The following is a 24,527-nucleotide window of genomic DNA, read 5'->3' as shown; positions in this document are numbered from 1 at the left end:
ATCCTTTGTTAAATTCTTGCTGCTCTCCTCAGCTGTGTCTTTGCCGTCTCTATTACTACCAGCAGGTGGCAGCAGAGGTCCAAGAGCGTCCCAGAGGGAGGCTTCTAACTAATTCCTGACAGATCGGTGTTTGTAATTTATTATGGCTATTATTTTATGTGCGGATGTTTTGCCTGCATGATTGTTGGTCTGTGCACGACGTGTGTTCATGGTAGCTTCAGAGGCCAGAATATGATGGAGTTGGATCCAAGAGGTGGGTATTTGTAAAGGGTGTGTGTGTGTGTGTGTGTGTGTGTGTACCCCAAAGGTTGCTGAGACTGCCCTCAAACTTACCCGGTAGCCTTAGCAGCCTTTGAACTTGTGATTTCCTGATTCAGCCTCACTAGAAGCTGGAACTCCAGGTATATGTATCAATAGACCTAGCTTCTTTTCCTCCCTTCCTCCCTCCCTCCCTCTGTCCCCCCTCTCTCTTTCTCTGTCTCTCTCTGTCTTTCTTTCGTTTGTTCTTTCTGGGACAGAGTTTTATTTTGCCGTCCACACCATTCTCAGACTTTTGGTTCATCCCCTAGGCAGCTGGGTTCCGCACCTGTTCTACCACAGCTAGCTACTTGTAGATGTTTTACGTTCTCATTTAATATGTTCCAAGACAAATTGCACCAATTTTAATTCACATTCTTTCACCTGCTTAGGCTCTAGATTCCGGCATTTCGGTATGAAGCCATGGGCAGAGCTCGGAATCGAAAATAGGTCATTGTGAGGCGCCGCAGTACACGCCTGTTGAAAGCAAATATTCTTGGTATCACAAAAAGAAACACATGGACCAAGCGAAAGTAACTCAGCAAGGCCACTTTTGTAAGAAGGGTACCGCATGACAGAAACCAGGCTAGCCAGCACACCGAGCCAGGAAGTGCGCTTAGCTTTATCCCACTGCAGATGATAACTGCCTCTTTGCCTCCCTGACTGGGTCTGACCTCACAGTCTTCTGTGATTGGCTAGTTTTAATAGAATTGGCAGCCAGGCTTGGTGGTGGAGGCTTTTAATTCCAGGAGGGGTAGGAAGATCTCTGTGACTTCAAGGACAGTTTGCTCTACATATTGGGCTCTTGGACTGTGGAAGAAAGAAGAGGGGGAAGAGAAGCAGGGAGGAGGAGAGGAGAGAGAGAAGGGGAGGGAGGAGGAGAACTGGCACAGGAAATGGAGGGAATGTGGAAAGAGCTGACCACTCCAGGCCTCTACGTTCGTTAGACATTGCGTAGATTTTTTTTTACAGGGTTTCTGACTTTTTATTTTATTTAGTTATTTATTGTATGTTTGGTTTTGGTTGGGGAGATTCAAAGATTCGAATTCCTTTGCATAAAAGTTTTAAGTGGCGGGGTAGCCACCTTTGATGGGGGGGGGGGAAGCCCATTTGTGGAGATTTATGTGAGTCCATCATTCCATCATCCAGAAAGTTGAGGCTGGAGGATCAAGAGCTAAGGCCAACCTGGGTCATATAGAGACTGTCCAAGAAAGTAAAAGAGCTGGCCATGGTGATGTATATCTTTAATTCTAGCACTTTGGGAAGCAGGTGGGTTTCTGTGAATTCAAAGCCAGCCTGATTTACACAGTAAGACCCTGTCCCAAAAGCAAAGGGGCAGTGAATTAATAAATAAAATAAAAAGTCAGAAACCCTACAAAGGCCTTACCTGGCACCTTGCTCACCCTTGAGCACAAGCTTTAGAGTTCAAGCCTTTCTGAGGGTCAAGGGTGAAGCACTCCGGGTATCCAGAGCCAAGAGGGAGGAGGCAGCCAGCCTTTGGATCAGGCTGAAATTGGGCCCACCTATTGCTTTTACATCTGTTGTTACAAATCTAGGGAGGCAGAATCCTATTTTATACATGTGGTGGGGTGGTGGTGAAACTCACTTTTAATCCCAGCACTAGAGAGGCAAAGGCAGACAGATCTCTGAGTTCAAGGCCAGCCTGGTCTACAGAGCAAATTCCAGGACAGCCTAGGCTACACAGAGAAACTCTGTCTTGAAAAACAAAAGGGGCTGGAGAGATGACCCAGTGGTTAAGAGCACTGGCTGCTCTTCCAGAGGTCCTGATTTCAATTCCCAGCTACCACATGGTGGCTCGCAACCATCTATAATAGGATCTGATGCCCTCTTCTGGCCTGCAGGCATACATACAGGCAGAACAATGTGTATATAATAAATAAATAAAAACTTTTTTAAAAAAAAGAAAGAAAAACAAAGAAAAAAACTATTTTACACAGGTGGAGACAGATCCCTTGAGGCTGGCTCCATAGCATGGTCCTCATCTGTGAATCAGCAGAGCTGGGGCTCCGGGAGTTAACTCTACACCCCTCTGCCTCCCCCGAGTGATCCCGGGTATTTTTAGGCTGCAGATATCCCCATAAGGGGCAGTATTGGCTTGCTTCCTGGTTTTTCTTTTTCCTGGAACTCACGCATCAGAGTGTTCTTATTAAGGTTACCTGGCCTCACCATAGCCGGTGGACTCTAGAGTGGCTGCCCAGACAGAGGCTGGCTTGGTCAGAGCTGAAGAAAACAGAAAACTTTGTTCTTCTAGTGTTGGGAGTGGAGCCAGGGCCTGCCCTAGCTAGGCAAGTGCTCTACCACTGAGCAGCCCGGCCCAAACAGGAGATTAATCCACTGCGATTGAAAGACGGGGATGGGAAGTCTTTGTTTCCAGTCCCTCCTGTCCAGGCAAACACGCAGCTCTGCTCCGGCCATCCCTCTGCCTGTGTCACACTTCCTCATCTCTAAGGTGGCCGCAAACATCTGCTCAGGAGACTATCCAGGCCACCTTGTACCTCCCTGTTAGGCTGAGCATGGGCTTTCTCTCCGCCGGGTTTTCATGGCGTCATCACCTGCTAGCACACTCTATAACATATCTGTTCCTTACGATTGCCTTAGTTCTGCGAGTGCTAGGCTGCTGTGATTACATTTCTTGTCCTGAACATAAACTCTGTGAAGACATTCCTTTTTCTCTGCTTTCTTCATCGCCTTATCCACAGAGTCTAAAAGAATGACTATCACAATAGGAACTCAGTACTGACTGGGTGGTCAGTAGTGGCGCACGCCTTTAATCCCAGCACTTGGGAGGCAGAGGCAGGCGGATCTCTGTGTGTTCGAGACCAGCCTGGTCTACAGAGTGAGTTCCAGGCCAGCCAGGCTACACAGAGAAACCCTGTCTTGAAAAAGAGAGAAAAGAAAGAAAGAAACTCAATACTGAGTGAATGAATGAATGAATGAAAGCATGAACAACGAGCTATCTTCATTGTTACAAGTCACACGTGGACTGGCCCGACAAGGGAAATCTTGCCCTATGGTCAAGTGAAACTGCATGTGAAATTCATGCCCTGACATGCAGAGATATGATCAACCGTGACAGACTATTTATTTACATATTTTTCAGACACAGTCTCACTATATAATTCTGATTGGCCTGGAACTCACTCTGTACACCAGGCTGGTTTCAACTCACAGAGATCCACCTGCCTCTGCCTCCCGAGTACTGGGATTAAGGGCGTGATGGGGCCACCATGCCCAGCAGAGACATCTCTGTATGAGGTTCATGTCAAACAGCGCTTGCTTTCCCTGGTTAGCCGAACCAAAGGTTTGCTGATTTGTTAGTATGTTTATTTCTTTTTGTTTTATTATTATTTTTTGAGCTAGGGTCTCACTCTTAAGCTCTGGCTGTGCTGGAATTCACTGTGGAGATCAGGTTGGCCTGACTATTTTCGTTTCATTTTTCTAGTCTGTCTGCTTCCTTCTGCTCTGATCCTCATTATTTCCTTCCTTCTGCTAACTTTGGACTTTTTTTTCCCCTCTTCAAACACTGTGCTCAAGGGATCCTTCTCTCTAAGCCTCCACCATGCTGAGATTGTCAGATTGTCCCTGTTTGTTCCTGAAGGTGTAATGACAAGCTGTTGTTTTTTTTTTTTTTTGAGACTTTCCTTCACTTGCAATGTCTATTGTTCCACAAACTAGAATCTGGGTGACAATAAACTTCTCTTGTCTCAGCTCATATATTTTTCATTTCTGCAGTACTAGGGATGGAACCCAAGGTTTCTTGCGGCTATAGGTAAACACCCCACCCTTGAATTACATCCCAGCTTGTCTTATAAACTTTGGCATGTTGTTTGTTTTTGTTAATCTGTGGACACTTAATTTTTAATTTTAATTATTTTATTATATTATTATTATTTTAGTTTTATCAGAAATGATTTTTCTGTGTAACTCTGGCCTGTCTATCCTGGAACTCACTCTATAGACCAGGCTGGCCTCAAACTCAGAGATTCACCTGCCTCTGCCTCCTGAGTTCTGGGATTAAAGGCTTAGTTTTTGTTTCTATTTTATTTTATTTTTGAGACAGGGTTTCTCTGTAGCTTTGGAACCTGTCCTGGAACTAGCTCCGTAGATTGACTGTCCTCAAACTCACAGAGATCCGCCTGCCTCTGCCTCCCGAGTGCTGTGATTGAAGGTGTGCACCACCACTGCCTGGTTTTTTGCTTCTTAAGAAAATTTAATATAGTGGTTGGTGTCGGCACACACCTTTAGTCTTAGCACTCGGGAGGCAGAAGCAGGTGAATCTCTGTTCTCTGTGAGTTTGAGTTCAGCCGATTTACAGAATAAGTTCTAGGACAGCCAGGGTTACACAGAGAAACCCTGTCTCGAAAAAAAAAATAACAGCAACAAAAAACTATTTAGTAGTTGGGTTGGGGATAAGCTTGTAGAATGCTTGCGTAGTGCACACAAAGCCTTGCCTTAGAGTCCTTGGAGCCGAGTAGGCTGGGTGTGGTGGCACAGGCCTGTAAGCCCACCATCTGGGAGGCTCCAGAGTTAGAGACCAGCTGAACTAGGTCCTTTTATTTTTTTAAAAAGATAATTGGCCGGGCATGGTGGCACATGACTTTAATCCCAGCACCAGGGAGGCAGAGGCAGGTGGGTCTCTGAGTTTGAGGACAGCCTGGTCTACACAGGAAGATCCAGGACAAGCAGGGCTACATAGTGAGAGCCTGCTTAAAACCAAAAGAAAGAAAAAAATCTAGGGCTGGGTTGAGGCTTGCTTTTGTTCGTCAGAATCAGAATTTTGAGTTAAGGGGCTCTTCAGAGTGGGCGACAGGCTGGATAACAGGGTCTTCTGGGACCCTCAGGAGGGGAAGCCCAGATGCAAATGAGTACCAGGGTCCCCTCAAACGGGCAAAGTGCAACCGTTAGAGATAATGATGGCACACGGTGTTCTGAGGTGTGACCCTGAGCACTCCTGGGGCTTGGCTTTCAATTTCCTCCCCAGGTCCTCTGCTTCAGCACCATCGATGGCTGGCTAGGAGCTGTCAGGACTGGAGCCTCTGGTTCCCACACATTCCTGGGTAGTGGCCGTGAGAGTCTGCCTGGCTTGGGTGAACACCTACTCAGCTTTTGGCAGCTGGGAGGAGGCTCACCTAACTATGTGCCCATCAGCCACCTCCTCCCGCGAGGCCACAATTCCCTCATGGGGTTCAAAAGCTGCTTTCAGCGAGTCAGATCTTGGGGACCACCACTCTGGCTGTGGAGGAGGGTTCTGGACTGTGTATGAAGAGAGAAGGAGCTACTGTACCACACCTTCATTGCCCTCCATTCTTCCCCAGAGACAGCGTGGCTAGCAGCATCAGGCCCCTGCTACCTCGACTGCCACAGTGATGAACTATACCTCAGACTGTGAAGCAAAAGAAACCCATCTTTCTTTCACATGCCTTTTGTCGGACTATTTTATCATAACAGGAAAAGTAGCTATGACATCTGACCCATGCTTGAAGGACCTATTGAAGGACCTCTGTTGTCCTGGGTTTTCAGGATGACTGAGAGGCACACAGGGCCCTGTGGGCATGCTGGGGCACTGTGAGGACTTGGAAGGAGGGCTGGTCTGGGGAGTGAAGGCATTGGGTGCAAAGGGGTCAGGAGGTGTTAGCTGCGGGAACTAAGGGTGTCTGCGGGGAACTGCATCATGCAGACAGGGCGCCTGTCTCTTTTTCATAAGCCATCTGATTTCTGTTCAAAGAAACGGTGAACTCTGAGGTCAGCTAGGCGTGGGAATCCGCAGGCAGCCAGTATCTGCGTGGTTCTCTGATCTCTTTTTAGCTGGGTTGAGGAAGACATCTGCGGCTCCATTTCATGTGGATTCTGCACGAAGGTTTTGCAAAAGAGGTAGAGACCCACTTTCCTGCTTTCTTCTTTGTGTGACAGCAGGGTCACAGTGGAGTGCGGCACCGCTCTGTTCTGCCTCTCACAAGGTGGACGTTATTCTTCTACCCTCGATTTCCAGAGCCAGCTCTCAGGTCTTAGGTCTCCAGTTATGTTTCTGCAGCTACTTTTTGTTTTGTTGCCAGGAGGAGGTAAAGTTCCACTTTCCTCTAACTGAGGATTTTGCAGAACTCGCTTGGGTTTAAAAATGCCCTGAAGCTGGTTAAAAGCACTGGCCACTCTTCCAGAGGACCTGGGTTCACTTCCCAGCACCTACATGATGACTCACAGCTGTCTGTAACTCTGATTCCAGGGGATCTCGCATCCTCACACAGACAGGCATGCAGGCAAAACACCATATAAAAATAAATAGAAGATAGATAGATAGATAGATAGATAGATAGATAGATAGATAGATAGATAGGAAGAGAGATAGATGAAAGAAAGAAAGGAAAAAGAAAGAAAGATTCTTTAAGATTCTTTAACAGTGAAACAAGGTCGGGCCATGGTGGCGCATGCTTTAATCCCAGCACTCAGGAGGCAGAGGCAGGCAGATCTCTGAGTTTGAGGGCACCTGGTCTACAGAGTAAGCTTGCCTTCAAGTGTGTGGACCTGAGTTCAGTCCTTAGGATACACCTGAAGAAAGCCAGGCACAGCAGCACACCTGTAATCCCAATGCTGAGGAAACAGACCGCAGGCTTGTAGAGTTTAGTAGCTAGTCTGCCTAATCTACTTGCACAGAGCTTCAGGACAGGGAGATACACTGTCTCGGAAAGACGGACAGTGCCTGAAGAAACACACACACACACACATACACACACACACATACACACACACACACATACACACACACACACACACAGAGAGAGAGAGAGAGAGAGAGAGAGAGAGAGAGAGAGAGAGAGAGATCTGGGTATAGTGGCAAATCCCTGTGATCTCAGCCTTCAGGAAGTTGAGACAAGAGGACAATGAGTTTAAGGTTAGCCTGGACTACATAGTGGGACCGTGTGTGTGTGTGTGTGTGTGTGTGTGTGTGTGTGTGTTTCAACTCCACCGCAGTGCCATGCTGCCATCTCAGAGGCTGAAGTCTCCCTCCTGCAGTCATCTCTGGTGAAGGCTGGTCTTTGGTGAGTGTATAACTCCACTGTCTTTCATCTCTGCATTTGCTAACTCCTCCTGCGGCACCTACATTCCTGCTGGTTAAACAATGCCCTTTTCTGGCCCCTAGGGACAAGACCTGCGTTCAGTCAAATGGCTTTTGCCAGTATGAAAAGGTCTTGAGTCCGGTGGCAGAAAACTGAGTTTAAACAACAACAACAACAACAACAACAACAACAACAACAACAGACTTTTAGGGGCTGGAGAGATGGCTCAGCAGTTAAGAGCATTGGCTGCTCTTGCAGAAGACCAAGATTCAGTTCCCAGTCCCAGCACAGCAGCTCACAACCATCAGTAACTCCAGCTCCAGGAGACCCCGCATCCTCTTCTAACCCCCCTGGGTACCAGGCATGTGGTACACAGACATCATCAGTAACTCCAGCTCCAGGAGACCCCGCATCCTCTTCTAACCTCCCTGGGTACCAGGCATGTGGTACACAGACATATGTTCCATCAAAACACCCATACACAGAAAATGGTAATAATGATAATAATAAAACATTTTTTAAAACTTCTAATGTTTCTAGTCAGTGTACTTTAAACGGTCATAGGAAGACACAAAGATGGGACAACAACCCAGCAGGTGTTGGACGTATATCTTACATGCCTGTAATTCATAATTCTACCATTCTGTATGGCACAGGCAGGATTGAGAATTCAAGGTTCCAAGTATCAGGACCCTGGAGAGACTGCTTAGGGAACAGTGCTTGCTGCACAACTGTGGGGACCTGCATTTGGATTCCCAGCACCATGTAAAAGGCTGGTCATGGTCACATGAATTATAAACCCAGGTCTAGCAGGGTGGATTCCAAAGGCTCTCTGGCCAGCCAGTTCAGCAGCTTAGGTTATATGGCAAACCCTGAGTTCAAAAAGAGGCCCTGTCTCAGAAAGGACAAAAGGAAGGAAGGAAGGAAGGAAGGAAGGAAGGAAGGAAGGAAGGAAGGGAGGGAGGGAGGGAGGGAGGGAGGGAGGGAGGGAGGGAGGGAGGGAGGAAGGAAGGAAGGAAGGAAGGAAGGAAGGAAGGAAGGAAGGAAGGAAGGGGAAAAGTGTAGACTGAAGAGGGGATCTCGACAGCCACCTTGGCCGCTACACGTGTCTGCATGTGTGAGTTCCAATATGCAGAGCCCACATGCACACTGTCCTAGCTTCACTGCTGTGATAATTATCCTGACCATCAGCAGTTTGAGGAAGAAAGGAGTTTATTCAGCTTACGGTACAAGTTTATGCTGCATCATGCAGCAAAGTCCCAGTGGCAGGAGCTTGAAGCGGCTGGTCTCATCCACAGTCAAGAGCAGAGAGAAACAAATGCATGCATGTCCACTGGCTTGCTGGCTCAGTCCATGGGGCTGGGTGCCTCAGCAGTTCCAATCTGGTGCCTGAAGCAATCCTAAATAGCCCCTGGTCTTCAATCCACCTTGGAAGCCAGAAGAAGCCAGTTCTAATATCACTAATGGGATCGGCAGAGGCAGCAACAGGGTAGATGAACTAAGAAGGAGGGGGATTCTTTTATTACGCTGCTACCAGGAGGTGTCATTCACATTTAGGGTGGGTCTTCACCCACCAGTTAGTACAAGACAACCCCCCCGCCAGTCAAACCACAGGCTAGTATGATGTAAACAGTATTCACTGAGTCTCTTCCCCATAGTTCTAGATTGTATCAATTTGACAAAACTAACACTGTATATCCAAACATATACATTATTCTTTTGTCTGAGGAAGCTTGGTAGTTTGAATAGGGAGGCCCCCAGAAACTCATGTTTTAAAACCCATAGGAAGTGGCACTATTAGGAGGTGTGACCTTGTTGGAGGAAGTGTGTCACTGTGGGGGCAGACTTTGGTGTCTCAGATGCCCAATCTACAACCAGTGTGGTACACAGTCTCCTTCTGCTGCCTGCAGATCGAGATGTAGAACTCTCAGCTACCTCTCCAGCACCAGGTCTGCCTGCATGCCACCATGCTTCCCACCATGACGATAAACCTCTGAACTATAAACCAGCCCCAGTTAAATGTTTTCCTTTATAAGATTTGCCTTGGTCAGGTCTCTTCCCAGCGATAGAAACCCAAACGAAACAGGAAAGATCTCACGATATAGCCCTGGTTAGCCTGGAACTTACTATGTGGACCATGTAAACCAGGCTGTCTTTGAACTCACAGAGATCCTCCTACCTCTTCTTCCTAAGTGCTGGAATTAATGCAAATACCACCAGGCCAGGTTCACACTTGAAAATTTATCTATTATGGCAATTTAAATACATAGTGACAGGATGGTTCAGCACACAGAGTGAGTTCCAGGACAGTCAGGACTACACAGAGAAACCCTATCTCAAAACAACAACAAAAATACAAAAAAATAGGAAGAAGTTGTCTTCCACACACAGGCTATGGCACACGAGAGAGGGAGAGAGAGAGAGAGAGAGAGAGAGAGAGAGAGAGAGAGAGAGAGAGAGAGAGAGAAAGAGAGAGAGAGAGAGAGAGACAGAGTAATAATGTAATAAAAAATTTGTAAAAGATACAAAGCTGTTGCATTGGCCCAAAGCTCTCCCTGGTTCCCTGGTTCGAACCCTGCCCTTGAGCAGGCACTCTGGCACCTCTTTACCGGGTAATGTGTCTCTGTCTCCGTCTCCATCACTTGGAGGAGTCTGAAGTCCGGCTCTTTCAGCCATGTGATCTTAGCTGAGTCACCTCTGCCTTCAGTCTCATTGATAATAGGCAAGGCTGTACCACGTCAATAATCTCCCCACATGCCTCTGCATTCCCCAGTGATGAGGGGCAGGAAGTTGGGATTTTATGGAGTACCGCAGCAAGGAAGTCCTGCGTTACAGAATGATAAAGCGGCTTCCTGGCTGTGACCGACTCCTCAGCCCTTTGGCATCCAGCTCAGGTAAATTAGGGTTCTTTAGTATGAGGTGATCACATGGCCCTTTCCAGATTTACTTGAATCTGGAAAGTTCCCACTATCTCTTTACGTGAGTCAGAGTTCTCTAGAGGAACAGAACTGGTAGGTAGAATGACTCTATATAGAGAGAAAGGGGATTAGAATGGCTTACAGGCTAGAGTCCAGCTAATCTAACAGTGGCTGTCTACCAATGGAATGTCCAATAATCAACTAGTATTCAGACAACAAGGTGGGATGTCTCTGCTGGTCTTCAGTATATACCAGAATTCCAAAGAAGTAGATTCCAATGCCAATGAAGGAATGAACTTGACCAGATTTATTTATTCTTTAATTTTTTGGCTTTTTGAGACAGGGTTTCTCTATAGCTTTGGAGCCTGTCCTGGCACTAGCTCTTGTAGACCAGGCTGGCCTTGAACTCACAGAGATCCGCCTGCCTCTGCCTCCCAAGTGCTAGGTTTTAAGGCATGCACCACCACCGCCTGGCTGAATTTGCCCAGATTTAATCCTCCCACCTCAAAAGATCTCCATTAAAGGTGGGTCTTCATGCCAGCCTGTAGTGGCACGCGCCTTTAACCCAGCACTCAGGAGGGAGAGTCAGAGAGATCTCTGTGAGTTCAAGGCCAGCCGGGTCTGCAGAGTCAGTTCCAGGACAGCCAGAACTGTCACACAGAGAAATCTGTCTCAAACAACGACAACAACAAGTGGCTCTTCCCACTTCAAATGATTTCAGAAAAAATCCCTCACAGGTGTACCCAGCCACTTAAATATTACTTGATCTCAGATGTAGTCAAGTTGACAATCAAGAATAGCATCAGAGAGAGAGATGGGGGAGGGCGTGGGAATGTGCTGTGAGATGTGCTGTTTGGGGTGTTCTCGTAGGTCCGTTCTTTCCTCCCTTTTGAAGGATTATTTATTTTTATTTTATGCATCTGGGTGTTTTGCCTGCATGTATGTCCATGCCCCACATGTGTGTGTACAGCGCCCTCAGAGGGCAGAAGAGGGCATCAGAACCCTGGGGATTGGCGTTACCCATGGTTGTGAGCCCCATGTGGAGCTGCCAATCAGAAATCCCGTGCATGAGCATCAGGTGCTCTTAACCACCGAGCCTCTCTCCAGGCACATCTAAGGTCCTGTCTCGTTAGGAATATTCAGGAATTTGTGCTCTCATTTCTGAAGCTCCTAAGGATATGTCTAATAAGTTTTTGTCCACCCCCCTCCAATAATAAGTTTCTCCATTGGCACAGGAAGCCAGACCAAGCCAAATTGAAAATGTATAACAACAGGCATATTGTAGAAAGCAACTCCCAAGCGGGTTCACCGGTCTCAGAGAACGAGGCCAGAGAAGCAGTGTGCCCAGACTAAGGTTTTATGGATTGTAGGCGAGGGGTGATGACGTGCCTGCCACAAGCTGGGTTTGTACCCAAGTATGGTCAAAAGCTGAGTTAGGTGGGTGGCTGGCATGAGGGGAGGAAGCTGCCATAGTCACCAAGAGAGAGAGAGAGAGAGAGAGAGAGAGAGAGAGAGAGAGAGAGAGAGAATGGGACTTCCTGGGACCATGCAGGGGCAAGTCGGAGTCTCCAACAGAACAAGGTCATCTGAAATTCAGGATGAGACCTTATTTGGGATAAGGTATCTGTTGCGTGACGCTGTTCTTGGGAACTCATGAACAAACATCTACGTTCCCCATACAGGGAACCAAAATAAGGATATCACCGAAGTCCAGCTTGTGAATCAGTGAGTTTTATTTACTTCTAGGAGTATGGGTGAAGGGCTACTTATAGGAACAGAAATGACTCAAAGGCAGCTGCATCACCAAAGTCCACCGTAGCGTGGCTGATGGCTCAAATGGCTGGAAGCCTGTACCACACCGCACAGTCTGTGGGCAGCTCAAGAGTTTAGTGAGTGTCATTCTCAGGGAGCTCCACAGCTGGACTCTGCCTGTTCCATGCTACTTGCCTGATCTGAAAGCAGCTCTCCGTGTCCTTAGTGCTTATACACGCTTGAGGAGGGAGAGACCAGGGGGTCTTGTCAGCCGTTGTGGTGTTAACTTCTGAGCTTAAGGCGTTTCCCTGCACGAACATTTCAAGCTGGTTAGGAACTTCCTTCAAGACGGAGGTTTAACTTGGAGGAAACTGTTGTACACTGTCCTTGCAGAAGTAATTACTGGAAGGTTCTGGTTGGGGTTGAGACCTCAGTCCACGAGGAATGTCCTTATCACAGAGATCTCGCAAAGTCAAAGGGAGAGTTCTGAGGGTAGTTCCCAGCTCAGGGACGCCAAGGATTACTGGCAGCCACCAGAAGCCAGGACAGGATATGGAATAAATTCTTCTGTAAGAAGCCTCTGTAAGGAGCAGCTTGGTCAATACTTTCATGTCACACACCTCTGGCCCCCAGAACTGTGGAAAAATAGCTTTTTGTTGGGGAACCTACCCAAAGTGCGCCATTAGTTACAACAGTGCTTGGAAATGAATATGCCCTTTGATAAGAACCCTGGGGTTGCGAGGCAAGTCTCCTCTGGGTCTCAGCATGTGCCACCCCTGGGGCTAACCCAATGCACTTTGCACGCCACAATCTACTTCTCAGTGTTCTACGACTGGCTCAGTGTTACTTCCTCAAAGAGAACATTCCCGGCCACCTTATCTGAGCAGTCTCCAGTAGCCCTGTACTGCTCTCACCTGCGTTTGGACTTTTTGTTCCAGCACTCAGCACGCAGTACAGGCACAGACAAGGGATTGTTGGGTTAGGTGTGTCTTCCAAGGAGACGAGAATGGCACCCATTTCGATACCTCCTGCCCTCCAGCTACCCCCACCACACACAGTGTCTGATATGTGCTGGAGGGGCTCACTGGCTAAAGAAAGAAAGGAAGAAGGAAGGAGAAAGTGTGTTCACACAGAGAAAGGTTAATGACCTAAACAAAGAGCCTCAGGCTAGCTAGAAACTCCTGACTTAGCACAAGGATCTGGCACCTGCTGGAGGAGAGGAGCAACACAGCAATAAGAACTTCTAAGGCACTAAAGAGCCAGGAAACACCTGACAAGATAACACTTCAAAGAAAAAGGACCTCCTGTGGCTTTTTACGGTCCTAAGACTGGGTGGGGGGAGGGGGACGGAACAGGCCGCAACACGGAAGTAACAGACTTGCCGTCTGCAAATGGAATTTTCGGTTCCAAAGGTTCCCTTTCTTTTCTGCCCTATAAACCTCAGGCCCCTGCACCTCTGCGCTGAGTCTCCCCTCCCGCAGAGGACCTGCCGTCCGGCACGTTCTGATAAGTGACCATCAGCTTCCGCTGAGGTCTGGCTTCCCTTTCTTTTATTTTCAGGATGCACCCATGAGTTTCCATCAACAAAAAAAGCCCCCTCCTTTTGCCTGGGCTGGCTGCCTTTTCATATGAGGTGATCATGACTGCTGTGGTCCACACGTGGTCAATCACCAAGGTCAGATACCCACTATGAACTGGGCCTGGAACTACTTACTTTGGACGGCCTAGTGACCATGATAGGGCCCGGTCCTTGAGGGAGCTTGGGTGCAGAGAGAGAGCTCAAGCCATAAAAGCACAAAACAAGGTGATTTCAGGAAGGGACAGGAAGGGTCGCTTCCTCGGCAGTGTCAGAGGGGTCTCTCAGAGAGGGACAGGTGAGCTGGAGCCCGGATGATGGAGAAAGGCCCCCTCTGAACGTCCACTGGTGATGGAGATGTATGAGTATATAAATTCGCGTTTCATCAAAAGAACAAATGTTCTGAAGCACTGTGAGTAGGCTATGGGAAAGAATTGTGACCGTGGCTGGAAGAGACCTCACCTTGCTACAGGCAGGAGTATGCCCTGTGCCCCAAGTGTGTGGCGGGGTGGGGGCACTAGGGGAGTGAGCACTGTATTTCTGCTAAAGGATTGATTGCCCTGGGGGTTGGGAATACAGCTCAGCTGCCGAGTGCTTGCTTAGTATGCTTGAGGCCAGAGACTCAGTCACCAGCAGTATACGTGTGGGGTGTGGGTAACCAGGCTTGGTGGCCCCTACCGGTAATCCCAGCACTCAGGAAGCTGAGGCAGGAGGATGTCTGTGAGCTTATTGGTCTCCTAAGGCTATACAATGAGTTCTAGGCCAGCCTGTGCCACCAGTATTGAGATCCTGTCTCAAAATTAAAAAACAAAACAAAACAAACCAAGATCTCCCTTAGTGTAGTTGCACAACATGAGCAGCAGGGGGCAGGATGGAGACTGCAGCAGAGAGGCAGAAACCAGAGCGAGAGGCCTTAGCATAGCCTGGAGAAAGCCGGTTTGCAGAGCCTGGAGTGGTCTGATGTAGACAGTGACCCTGAAATAGGGAGAGATAGATGTGGCTCTGTTTGGGGTATAACTGTAAGAAGAACAAGGCAGAGAAGAAGACAGACTTGATCTCAACAGGCTGGGGTTGCTTTATTTGAACAGCGAGGGACTCCAGCCTTTCCGTAGGATGAAGGCTGAGTGCACTCAGAGGGGCTGAGGACGTGTATCATAGCTACCAGGAAGTTGCAGCTATTTCTTTTTTTTAATGGTTTGACTGGGAGCAGGGTGGGTTGTTTTCGGTACCCCTGCATATTGTTTCTACAGGTGGAGCGCACCAATAGGCTTGGGCCAAGCAATTCTTTATGGCTAGGGGTGATTGCCCAGTACACCTGACTCAGTTCCTCATGATCAGAGGCTATTACCCAACAATTTCTGTGCAGGGCTGGTTCTCTTTTGTGCATTAGCCAGAACTAGCCGGCCGCTATTATTACAGTTTTCCCTTATTAATCTCTGTGTGCTCGGAGTGGTTTCTCACTGGGCAGGTGTATGAGCTTTATAACAAAGTCCCAGGAGGTAGGACTAGTGTCGCGGAAGTGAGCAAGCTAGCGCTAGGGCAAGAGAGCCAAAGATAGAGCCTCAGGTCCACTGTCACTCAGAGGTGACAGAGGAAAGAGAAAAGCAGGTGCAGCCAGTGTTGCCGGGGACAGGAAGGCAGAGCTGAGTCACGCAGGCGTGGGAAGATTGTTGGAGCAGGGACACTGGCCTGTGGATCAAACGCTGAGAGGCGAGATCGGAAAATGGGCTTTTGACTTCAGTAGAATTGAGGTCACCAATGCCCCGGATGGAAGCTGTGTCCTGGAATAGTGAGAATAAAGGGAGAGAAATGAAAGTGGGGAGAGGAAGTGGAAGAGCAGATGACAGGGGTCTGAGGCTTCTGAGGAGTCCGGTGCTGGGGCAGGTTATAAACAGACTGGGCTTCCATAAGGGAAGTATCACAGGAGTGAGCTTGAGAGGGAATTGGGAGGCAGAGGGGTCATCCAGGGTCTTGCTGGGTTTCCAGGGCAACAGATGGTGAGCAGGGCTGGGGCAGAAATTAGATGGCCCCCGTGAGATAGCTTCCTTTGTTGTATGCTTTGTTTTTTGAGACAGAGTCTTCCTATGTAGCCCTGACTGTCTGGCCTTGCATTCACTCTGTACACCAGGCTGGCTTTGAACTCACAGAACTGCCTCCCTCTGCCTCCCAACTGCTGGGACTAAAGGTGCGCACCATCATACCTAGCTGGCTTCTAGTTTTTTATTCCCTTGAAGCATAAGGAACTTAAGACAGGGGTATGAGAGGTCTGGGATTGCAGGTCTGAGTGAGCAACCTCAAGGGACTCTGGGGGTGTGTTGGAGGAGCGGGGGCCTCAGGAGACATGGGCTGGATTTGAAAGTGGGTCCACGCACACGGGTGTGCAGGCTCTTGGGTAAAAGACTAATTTAACCAAAACCTGGAGTTGTCCTAGATGAGCTGGGTAGACTTTAGATGTGACAGTCATGATTACAGTATGTGGGCGAGGGTGCTGGGAGGGCTTGGAGAGCTTGGAGAATGGCCAGTGAGCAGCAGGTAGTGCTCAGAATGGGGGGTGGGTTTAGGAGCGTGTCCTGGTTAGCATTACCACTGTTGTGGTGAAACACCAGGACCAAAAGCAAGTTGGGAAGGAAAGGTTTACATTTCCGCATCGTAATCCATAGTTGAAGGAAGTCAGGGCAGGATTTCAAACAGGGCAGGAACCTGGAGGCAAGAGCTGATGCAGAGGCTATGGGCAGTGCTGTTTACTGGCTTTTTCCTCAAGGCTTGCTCAGCCTTTTTTTTTTCTTTCTTTCTCTCTCTCTTTCTTTTTCCTTCCATTCCCCTTCCTCCCTTTCATCCCTTGAGACAGAATTTCTCTGTGTATCTCGATTTGTTCAAGATTGGCTTTATAAGCGGGGCAGTGGCACACGCCTTTAATCCCAGCACTCGGGAGGCAGAGGCAGGCGGATCTCTGTGAGTTCGAGGCCAGCCTGGTCTACAAGAGCTAGTTCCAGGACAGGCTCTAAAGCTACAGAGAAACCTTGTCTCAAAAAAAACTAAGATAAATGAATAAAATAAAATAAATCGGCCTTATACTCACAAAGATCCACCTGCCTCTGCCTTCCTGGTGAGGGATTAAAGGCAAATGCCACCACGGCCAGCTCAGATTGCTTTTTTATAGAACCCAGGACCTCACCCACAACGGGTTGGGCCCTTCCACAGCAGTCACTAATTAAGAAAACGCCCTACAGGCTTGCCTACGGCCAGATGTTAGGGAAGTGTTTTCTCCTGAGGCTCCCTCCTCTCTGACGACTCTAGCTCACGTCAAGTTGACTTAGCCAGAGGCAGGAAACAGAAAAGACTGCAGGCCTTAGCAGACTGTCACAAATCCACCCAGCTCTTCTCTAAATGGAGCCGGAAAGGTATATCCTAGCTTGGCATGGTACTGCATATCTTTGATCCCAGTACCCTAAGGCAAAGGCGATGGATCTCTGAGTTAGGGGACAGCCTGGTCTACAGAGCCAGTTCCAGGACAGACAGGGCTACACATAGGAACCCTGTCACAAAAACACAGGAGGAGGAGGAAGAAGGGAGGGAAGGAAGGAAGGAAGGAAGGAAGGAAGGAAGGAAGGAAGGAAGGAAGGAAGGAAGGAAGGAAGGAAGGAAGGAAGAAAGGAAGGAAGGAAGGAAGGAAGGAAAGAAAGAAGGTCTATTTTACCAGAGACTTAGGAAGGGGCTCATCTCTTTCTTGTGCAAATGGGAAAGCCGAGACCTGGTGATACTGGATGCAAAAGTTGTTGTCCTGAACCTCAGCTCTGGGGTGAGGTAATGACAGCGATGGTGTCATCACTCCTTCCCTTGTCCAGCACCTGCAGTGTCTTCTCCCTGTGTCCCAAGAGCATGCTCCCTGAACTCCTCATTGTGTGTCCCGGCCCCTCTGCCCCTCCCAGCATCCTCAGGGAATTATTAAGGCGGTCCCAAGAGCTTCTAGGTGCTAACCAAGCTGCTTGTTTCTGTACAAGCCTTGGAGGCAAATCCCATCCATTCCCCCACACACTTCCTCCTCATTCACCCACTGTCTTTCATCAGTCACTTGAGAGTCTGGGATGCTAAATCTCCATAAAGGATGAATTCTCACTCATTGACAAACTGGTCATCCAGTCCCCAGCTGGCTACTTCTCACCCAACCCCTAAGACCCCGAGCCCACCGTGAGACCCAGAGGCTGAGTGCATGGGTTTTCCATGTTTTTCCTATGTCTGCAGATATCCAGGCCTTTCCGTGTCTGTTGCTTGTTTATTCCTCAGGGTCATCTCCATGCCCTGTGTGCCACCTGTCAGTCCTCTTGGCCTCTGTCGTCATAACAGGACTGAATATTAGACCAATTGTCACTGATCCAACTTCACCTAGTATTCTTTTCCAGTGCTAATGATTGAGCCCAGGCCCTGGTACATGTCAGACAAACACTAAGCTATATCCCCAGCCCTTCAGAAATTTCCACATCTGCCTATAAAATAAATTCCTGTAAACACATCTCAAATCTACAAAAACAAGGTTTGTTCATTGGGCTAGAGAGATTGTTCAGCGTTTGGAGCTCTGGCAGCTCTTTCATAGGACCCAGCTCAATTCCCAGCACCTAGCTCTGTCTGGAACTCCAGTTCCAGGGGACTTCGTGCATCTTCTGGCCTGCAAGAACACTGCATGCACACTGGTACAGAAACACACGCAGAAAACACGAATATAGAGTAAAACTAAAATCTTAAACTAGGCAGTGGTGGCGCACACCTTTAATCCCAGCACTTTGGGGGCAGAGGCAGGCTATCTCCGAGTTCAAGGCCAGCCTGGTCTACAGGAGTTCCAGGACAAACAGGGATATACAAAGAAACTGTCTAGAAGTGTGGGGGGGAAATCCTCCCCACCCGTATCCACCTGCACACTGCTCCCAACAGCTCTGCTGTGTGGCTCATATCCTAGAATTGTTGGGGCAGGAACTGGGGACTTGGTCTTGCATATGCTAGGCAAGTTCCCTACCACTGAGGTAAATCCCTAGTTCCCTGCCCCCACGCAAGCTTTAAAATTTCGATCATCAACTTATCAACTAAGTCACCCAGGCTGGCTTTAATCCTGCCTCAGATTCTGGAATAGCCGAGACAGCACCTGGCTCTTCTAGAGCTTAATAGATATGTAAAGAAACGCACACACACATTTAACAAATAATGGCAGAGTTTATTAAAAAAAAATAAACTGCTCTGAATTTCCCTTTTCTCCCAACAGTAAAAGACAGATGATGTAGGACTGCACGGCAGATCCTTCGTGCCTAGGGGATGGGCGGTGCTAGTGTTTGTGCACGTGGCTTCCATAGGTCCATGGACCATCGTCACACCCCACCCACCCCAGTGCACCAGCAGAGGTGTATCTCCATGAGGTTTAGTGTGTGGGCCCCTCTGCAGACTTATCTGTAGAACTGCGCCTGATCTTATCCTGGATGCCAGGTCAGGCATGGCACACCTATGTACATGGTGGCATGAATAGATAGTCCAAGATCACCTCTGAAAGGTGACATCTCTTCTCCTCCCACCACTGGAATGGCAATAGAAGTCATTCCAGGAGGCTGGAGAGATGGCTCAGCTGTGAAGAGCACTGGCTGCTCTTCCAGGACGTGGGTCCAATTCCCAGCATCCACATGGCAGCTCACGACCACCTACAACACCCACTCCAGGGGACCCAATGCCCTCACAGAGAAACCAATGACCATTAAAAGTCATAAAATAAGCTATTTCAGTCCCTGAGCTTTGGGGAAGCCAGTCTCTTCAGGCCACACCACTGTTGCTGCAGTCAACGACAGGCAGGTGACCTCCTCTGCTTCCCAGCCAGAGACAGAGCAGTCAGTGAAACTTTAGCAAGTGCATTTGTTTTGTGCGTGCCTGCCGTGGTGTGCACAGTGGGGGCCTGTCTGTGCAGGCATTGTTGGGAGGTGGCTCAGAGTCCATGCAGTTCAGTCTGCAATCTCCTCCAGGCACAGAGGTATGCTTCTGTAAGATGGCAGAGCGAGCCGTCTGGTCAAGATCTGCATTCCGCCAGCAATGCTCTCCCTGCATCCCACGGCAGGCACCCTCAATCTTTAGCTTGGGAGTTGGGACAGAGACTATGGCTCCAGCTCAGCTCCCACAATGAAAAGTCATTCCAGAGTCTCCGAAGTCCTGGGCTTGATCCAAGAAGTCTGGGGGTGAGGTAGCTCAAATGGTTGCGTTTCTCACTTGGCCAACAGGGTCCTCAAGGCTGTAGGGAGGAGGTGGTTCTGTGCGAGTTGACTTCGGAACAACCTGCAGAGGAAAAAGTGTGTACTGGGTTTGCTTCGGGCCTGAGTAAGGCACAACAAAGTCGGTTGGCAGCCCTCCGCATTCCATTGCTTCAACAAGTTGGATAGGGAGCCATGAAACAAGTTAGGCATTGGGACGGAAAGACCCACCTGACTATAGGGTGGTGGGGGATCCAAGTCGGTGACCCAGATCATGGCATCGGAAGGTGGTTCTGGAGGTGCCTGATGATTCGCTCTGACGTTCTGCTGTGGTCTGCACACACGGCAAAAGCGCCTCGCCACGCCACAGATGCACAGGAGAGGTAGCATGACCGCGAAAATGACAAACAAGATCCTGGGGAGGGGATGACATCTCCCTGAGTGCCTGGGCCGCCCCCCCCCTTGCCGTATCCTCTCCACCACCCACCCCCATTCTATTTCTGGTGGACCCAGCGCTCTGTGAATAGTGCTTACATGAAGGGTTCATTTGAAGGATCCCATATCTTTTTTTCTGGGCAGCATCCACTGTCACAGCATCTGAATCCTTTGGGGCAGCTTCTGGTCAAGTGAGATAGAGATGGGGAGACATTGATGACACCATCAAGTGTCACACCAAAGGGTAACCTTGTTTCCCCAGACACCAATGCTCAGGTTGCAAGCCACCCTTAGTGGGTATGGGGTACAGATCTATCCTGGGTTCACTGGCAGGAACTGAGGCCTAGACTTGAGACCTAAGTTTAGTGGGTATGCCATTGTTCCTCAGGCAGAATGATCATACTACTAACTTTACAGGGCAGGCATAGGGGCAAGTGTGGGTTTGCTCTTTTGACTCACCCTCCGGGCAAGAAAGGTTGGGGATTAACAGCAGCCAGAGCTGCTCCAGTCCTGCAGCTCCCAAGGTTGGAAGGTGGGAGAGGTGCTATGGTTTCAACAAAAGTAGGTTGAGTGGAGGTGTCTGTCTCCTTATCCACCATCTGAGCACACACCACTCCCCCCCACCCCCAAGCCTTGATTGACAACTATAGCCCAAGTCTGATACTTACATGGTGGTGGTACATTTCATAACCTGTGGGAGAAGAAAAACACAGCAGAAGTCAGAAAACAGTTCAAAAACTGGGAGTTGGGTACTTAGACTGCTTGCCCAGCACACACTTAGGTGACGGGTTCAATTTCCAGCAACGACAATAAATCAAGTGTGCATAAACCAGCAATAGTGGTTCATGTCCAAAATCCCAGAACCCAAGAAGGCAGGAGAAGCATCCAAGGCTACATAGCCAGTGTGAGGCCACAGTGGGATTCAAGAGACCTTGTCTCAAAAAGAATGGGAGGCTGGTCTCAGACACTGCTCCGTCCGGACATCTCAGGCGGTGGGTCTCAGACAGTCTCTCCTTCCCTCCAGCTCCATGTACAGGGTCAATGATTAGAGCCTGCCTCTGCCTTCCGAGTGCTGGGATTAAATAAAGGCATGCACTACCATGCCTCGCTCCTTCACCCCCTTGTTATTGAGACAGGTGGGGCTTCACTGTATAGCCCTGGCTAACCTGGAATTCTGAGATCTACCTGCCTGTCTCCAGACTGCTGGATTAAAGGTGTGGACCGTTATACCTGGCTCCCAGCTGATTCCCCCTGCCACACATACAGTTGGGGATTGGCCCAGGAAGCCAACTTTAGTGGATGCCTGGCTCCAGAAACGCGAGAAGGCAACCCAGGCCCCGCCCCCTTTGCACCCCATGTCCCAGGTAGAGGCATCTCTAGGAGTTCTCCTGCAGGGGAGATTCAGGGCCTCCATACAGAAATCCATCCCGTTGATAGCTGTGCTGTGTCTAAGCTCATCTCTCAGGTGTCCTCAAGGCATTTTCCTCTCTGGCCACCTCACTTAAAATGACAACCATTGCCAGCTGTGGCAGTCCTTGCCTTTAATCCCAGCACACCAGAGGCAGAGGTGGGTGGCTTTCGATGCCAGCTTTGCCTACATAGCAATTTCTAGGGCAGCCAGGGCTAGACCCTGTCTCAACAAATAAAGAACAGGAAGCCAGCTTTTGGCTTTGCTAAAGTAAAGATCAGTACAATAGCATCTCATGGGGACCAGTGACAGTCACCCCTGGGAATCATTCCCTCTCTCCACGCTCACAGGAGCACTGTTCTTTAGTGAGAACAGGTATAGGAAGTTAAAGACACAGCAAGGGAAGCCAGGTGGTGTGATGCAGGCCTTTAATCTCAGCACTCGGGAGGCAGAGCCAGGCATGTCTCTATGAGTTCAAAACCAGCTTGGTCTACAAAGTGAGTTTCAGGACAGCCAAAACCAAAAACACAACACAGTTAAGGGGCCCAGGAACTCAGTCACATTCCCTGCTCTTCCAAACATCAGACTCTTTCTCCCCTCTTCCTGTACTACATTTTTTTTTGAGTTTTTTTTTTTTTTGAGACAAGGTCTCTCTTTGTAACTAGTCCTGGAGCTAGTTTTGTAGCAGACTGGCCTTGAACTCAGAGTTTGGCCCACCCGCCTCTGTGCCCTGAGGTCTGGGATTAAAGGCGTGAGTAACTTTGGCCAGTACCCTGTTTCTGTAGGTTAAGCAGTGGTAGCAGTGGTAACACCCACCTTAATTCCTATCCACTTTTGGTCCCAGGGCTGAGGAAGCAAAATCGGACCTCTGCTGAGTTCAAGGTCAGTGTTGATAAACTACGTAAGAATTTAAAAAGTAGTGGCTTAGCGGCAAAGTTAATAAACTGAACCAGAGCCAGGCAGTGGTGGCGCATGCCTTTAATCCCAACATTGAGGCAAGTGGAACTCTATGAGTTCGAGGCCAGCCAGGTCTACAAGAGCTAGTTCCAGGACAGGTTCTAAAACTACAGCAAAACTCTGTCTCAAAAAACCAAAATAAATGAATAAACCGAACCAGATCAGGCGGTGGTGGCACACGCCTTTAATCCCAGGACTCTGGGGGCAGAGGTAGGCGGATCTCCTGATCTACAGAGGACTGGCTCCATAGCTACTGAAAAACCCTGGGGGAGATGGGGAGTGGAGGACACACAAACCCGAACCAGGACTATTTCCCTTTACATCTTAACCAGGGGTGGTTCGATCTGGGATGGTTAGGAGCCCGAGTTTTAGAAAGCATAGAATGGGATTTAACGTGGGGTGTATCAGCATTTACTGGGGAGACTGACCATGCCTATACTTGGGGCTGCAGAGAGGGGGTCAACAAAGGAGGCTGGTGTCCAGAAGTGGAAAGAATGCCTTGAACCTGGGTTCACGCATGCCTTTGGACGGAGAGCTTCAATTCTAAACAGCCGGTGAACTGCTCTGAGGAGCAGGCTTGGATCTTCACCCCTAACCCCCAACCCAACAGATTCTCAACCAAGATTGTAAAGTTTTAGTTTTTAAGGCTCATCCTGGCTGAGCAGTGGTGGCACACACCTTTAATCCCAGCACTGAGGAAGCAGAGGCTTCCTCTCTCTGAGTTCGAGGCCAGCCTGGTCTAGAGAGTGAGTTCCAGACAGCCAAAGCTACCCAGAGAAACCTTGTCTCGAAAAACAAAACAAGCCGGGCGGTGGTGGCGCACGCCTTTAATCCCAGCACTCGGGAGGCAGAGGCAGGCGGATCTCTGTGAGTTCGAGACCAGCCTGGTCTACAGAGCTAGTTCCAGGACAGGCTCCAAAGCCACAGAGAAACCCTGTCTCGAAAAACCAAAAAAAAAAAAAAAAAAAAGAAAAACAAAACAAAGACTTATTTGACCACCTCTCAGTTTGCAGGAACCCCAAGATACTTAAGAGAAACAAAAGTTTGGGGCAGCCCTCAAAACCTTGCCTGCCTGGATCACAAGCCAGAGGCCACCCAGCCCAGGTCAAGGGGGCCAGGTCTCCTCAGAAGACAAGAGTGAAGGAATCAAGAGCTTCCTCTTCCCTAGTACACTTAAGAAAAGTCCCCGAGAGGGCTGCTATACTCCCCCAAGGTATATTCTCCAGCCACGGAGAACAGGAAAAGAGAGCAGCCTAGCCCAGACACATGAGACCTCAGGTTCCCCAGCCTTACACAGATAAGCTAGTAAGAGAAGCCACGACAAAAACGGGGGTCAAAGTTCCCACTCAGGGCTGTGGGTGGAGTCAGATCCCACTAAGAACACAACTCGACCAAAACTAGCGACTCAGGTTTCCCCAGAGCCTCCCTCCGAGGTCCCTACCTCCACATTCCCCAAGCAAAACAGAAAGGAAGTTGCTAATTGTCAGTGGTTACAAGGAATTACCGCCAAGGTAATGCGGGGAGAAACAGCTCAGGAGTCTTGCTTACCTCGTTGGCGCTTACGTGTTGGAGACTGGAGAGTAGGCCGAAGAACAGGGTGAGAAGGAAGCCTGGGACCCAGGCGTCCGTCATCCTGGCAAGGGGTCACTGAGCTTCCGTGTGCCTGGAAGGAGTGACAGGGAACGACCTTTCCAACTTCCCTCCACCTATGGGGCCCAATCTCGGAATGAGGGCGGAGTTACCACACCTGAGTTGGGCCAGACTAAGGTTTCCAGTCCGAGCTCAGGGAATAGAAGTGGAGAGGAGCTGAATTTGCTCGAGTCTGAGGAACTGGAAGGTGGGAGCCGCTAATTTAACCACTTTGTAAGCCGGATGTAGCAGAGCACTATGGGAATC

General features: G+C 49.1%; 1 protein-coding gene across 2 annotated transcripts; it reads right to left on the bottom strand.

Moving 5' to 3' along the window:
• Positions 1–18,817: 18,817 nt before the first annotated feature.
• On the bottom strand, positions 18,818–24,314 carry Tmem92 (transmembrane protein 92). Of its 2 annotated transcripts, none has more exons than XM_075942262.1 (5): positions 24,180–24,314; positions 20,935–20,957; positions 20,366–20,449; positions 20,063–20,246; positions 18,818–19,916 (listed from the first exon to the last, which is right to left on the bottom strand). In XM_075942262.1, the coding sequence occupies exons 1-5, from the start codon at positions 24,261–24,263 to the stop codon at positions 19,830–19,832; spliced, it is 462 nt and encodes a 153-aa protein (XP_075798377.1). In that variant the 5' UTR covers positions 24,264–24,314; the 3' UTR covers positions 18,818–19,829. The 2 variants fall into 2 exon arrangements, with proteins under 2 accessions (XP_075798377.1, XP_075798378.1); XM_075942263.1 differs by having other exon boundaries at positions 20,366–20,446; positions 24,180–24,263.
• Between the last annotated feature and the right edge of the window lie 213 nt (positions 24,315–24,527).

Source organism: Microtus pennsylvanicus, chromosome 11, assembly GCF_037038515.1.
Source record: "Microtus pennsylvanicus isolate mMicPen1 chromosome 11, mMicPen1.hap1, whole genome shotgun sequence".
NCBI classification, from domain to species: Eukaryota; Metazoa; Chordata; class Mammalia; order Rodentia; family Cricetidae; genus Microtus; species Microtus pennsylvanicus.
Note: the sequence above shows the minus strand (reverse complement) of the source record. Positions and strands in the feature narration are given on the sequence as shown.

Coding starts and splice junctions, on each gene's coding strand:
- Tmem92 (XM_075942262.1), bottom strand. CDS start 24,263: ATGACGGACGCCTGGGTCCCAGGCTTCCTTCTCACCCTGTTCTTCGGC. Junction 20,958..24,179: donor AACACGTAAGCGCCAACGAG/GTAAGCAAGACT, acceptor CTTCTCCCACAG/GTTATGAAATGTACCACCAC. Junction 20,247..20,365: donor CCTTCAAATGAACCCTTCAT/GTAAGCACTATT, acceptor TCCCCTCCCCAG/GATCTTGTTTGTCATTTTCG.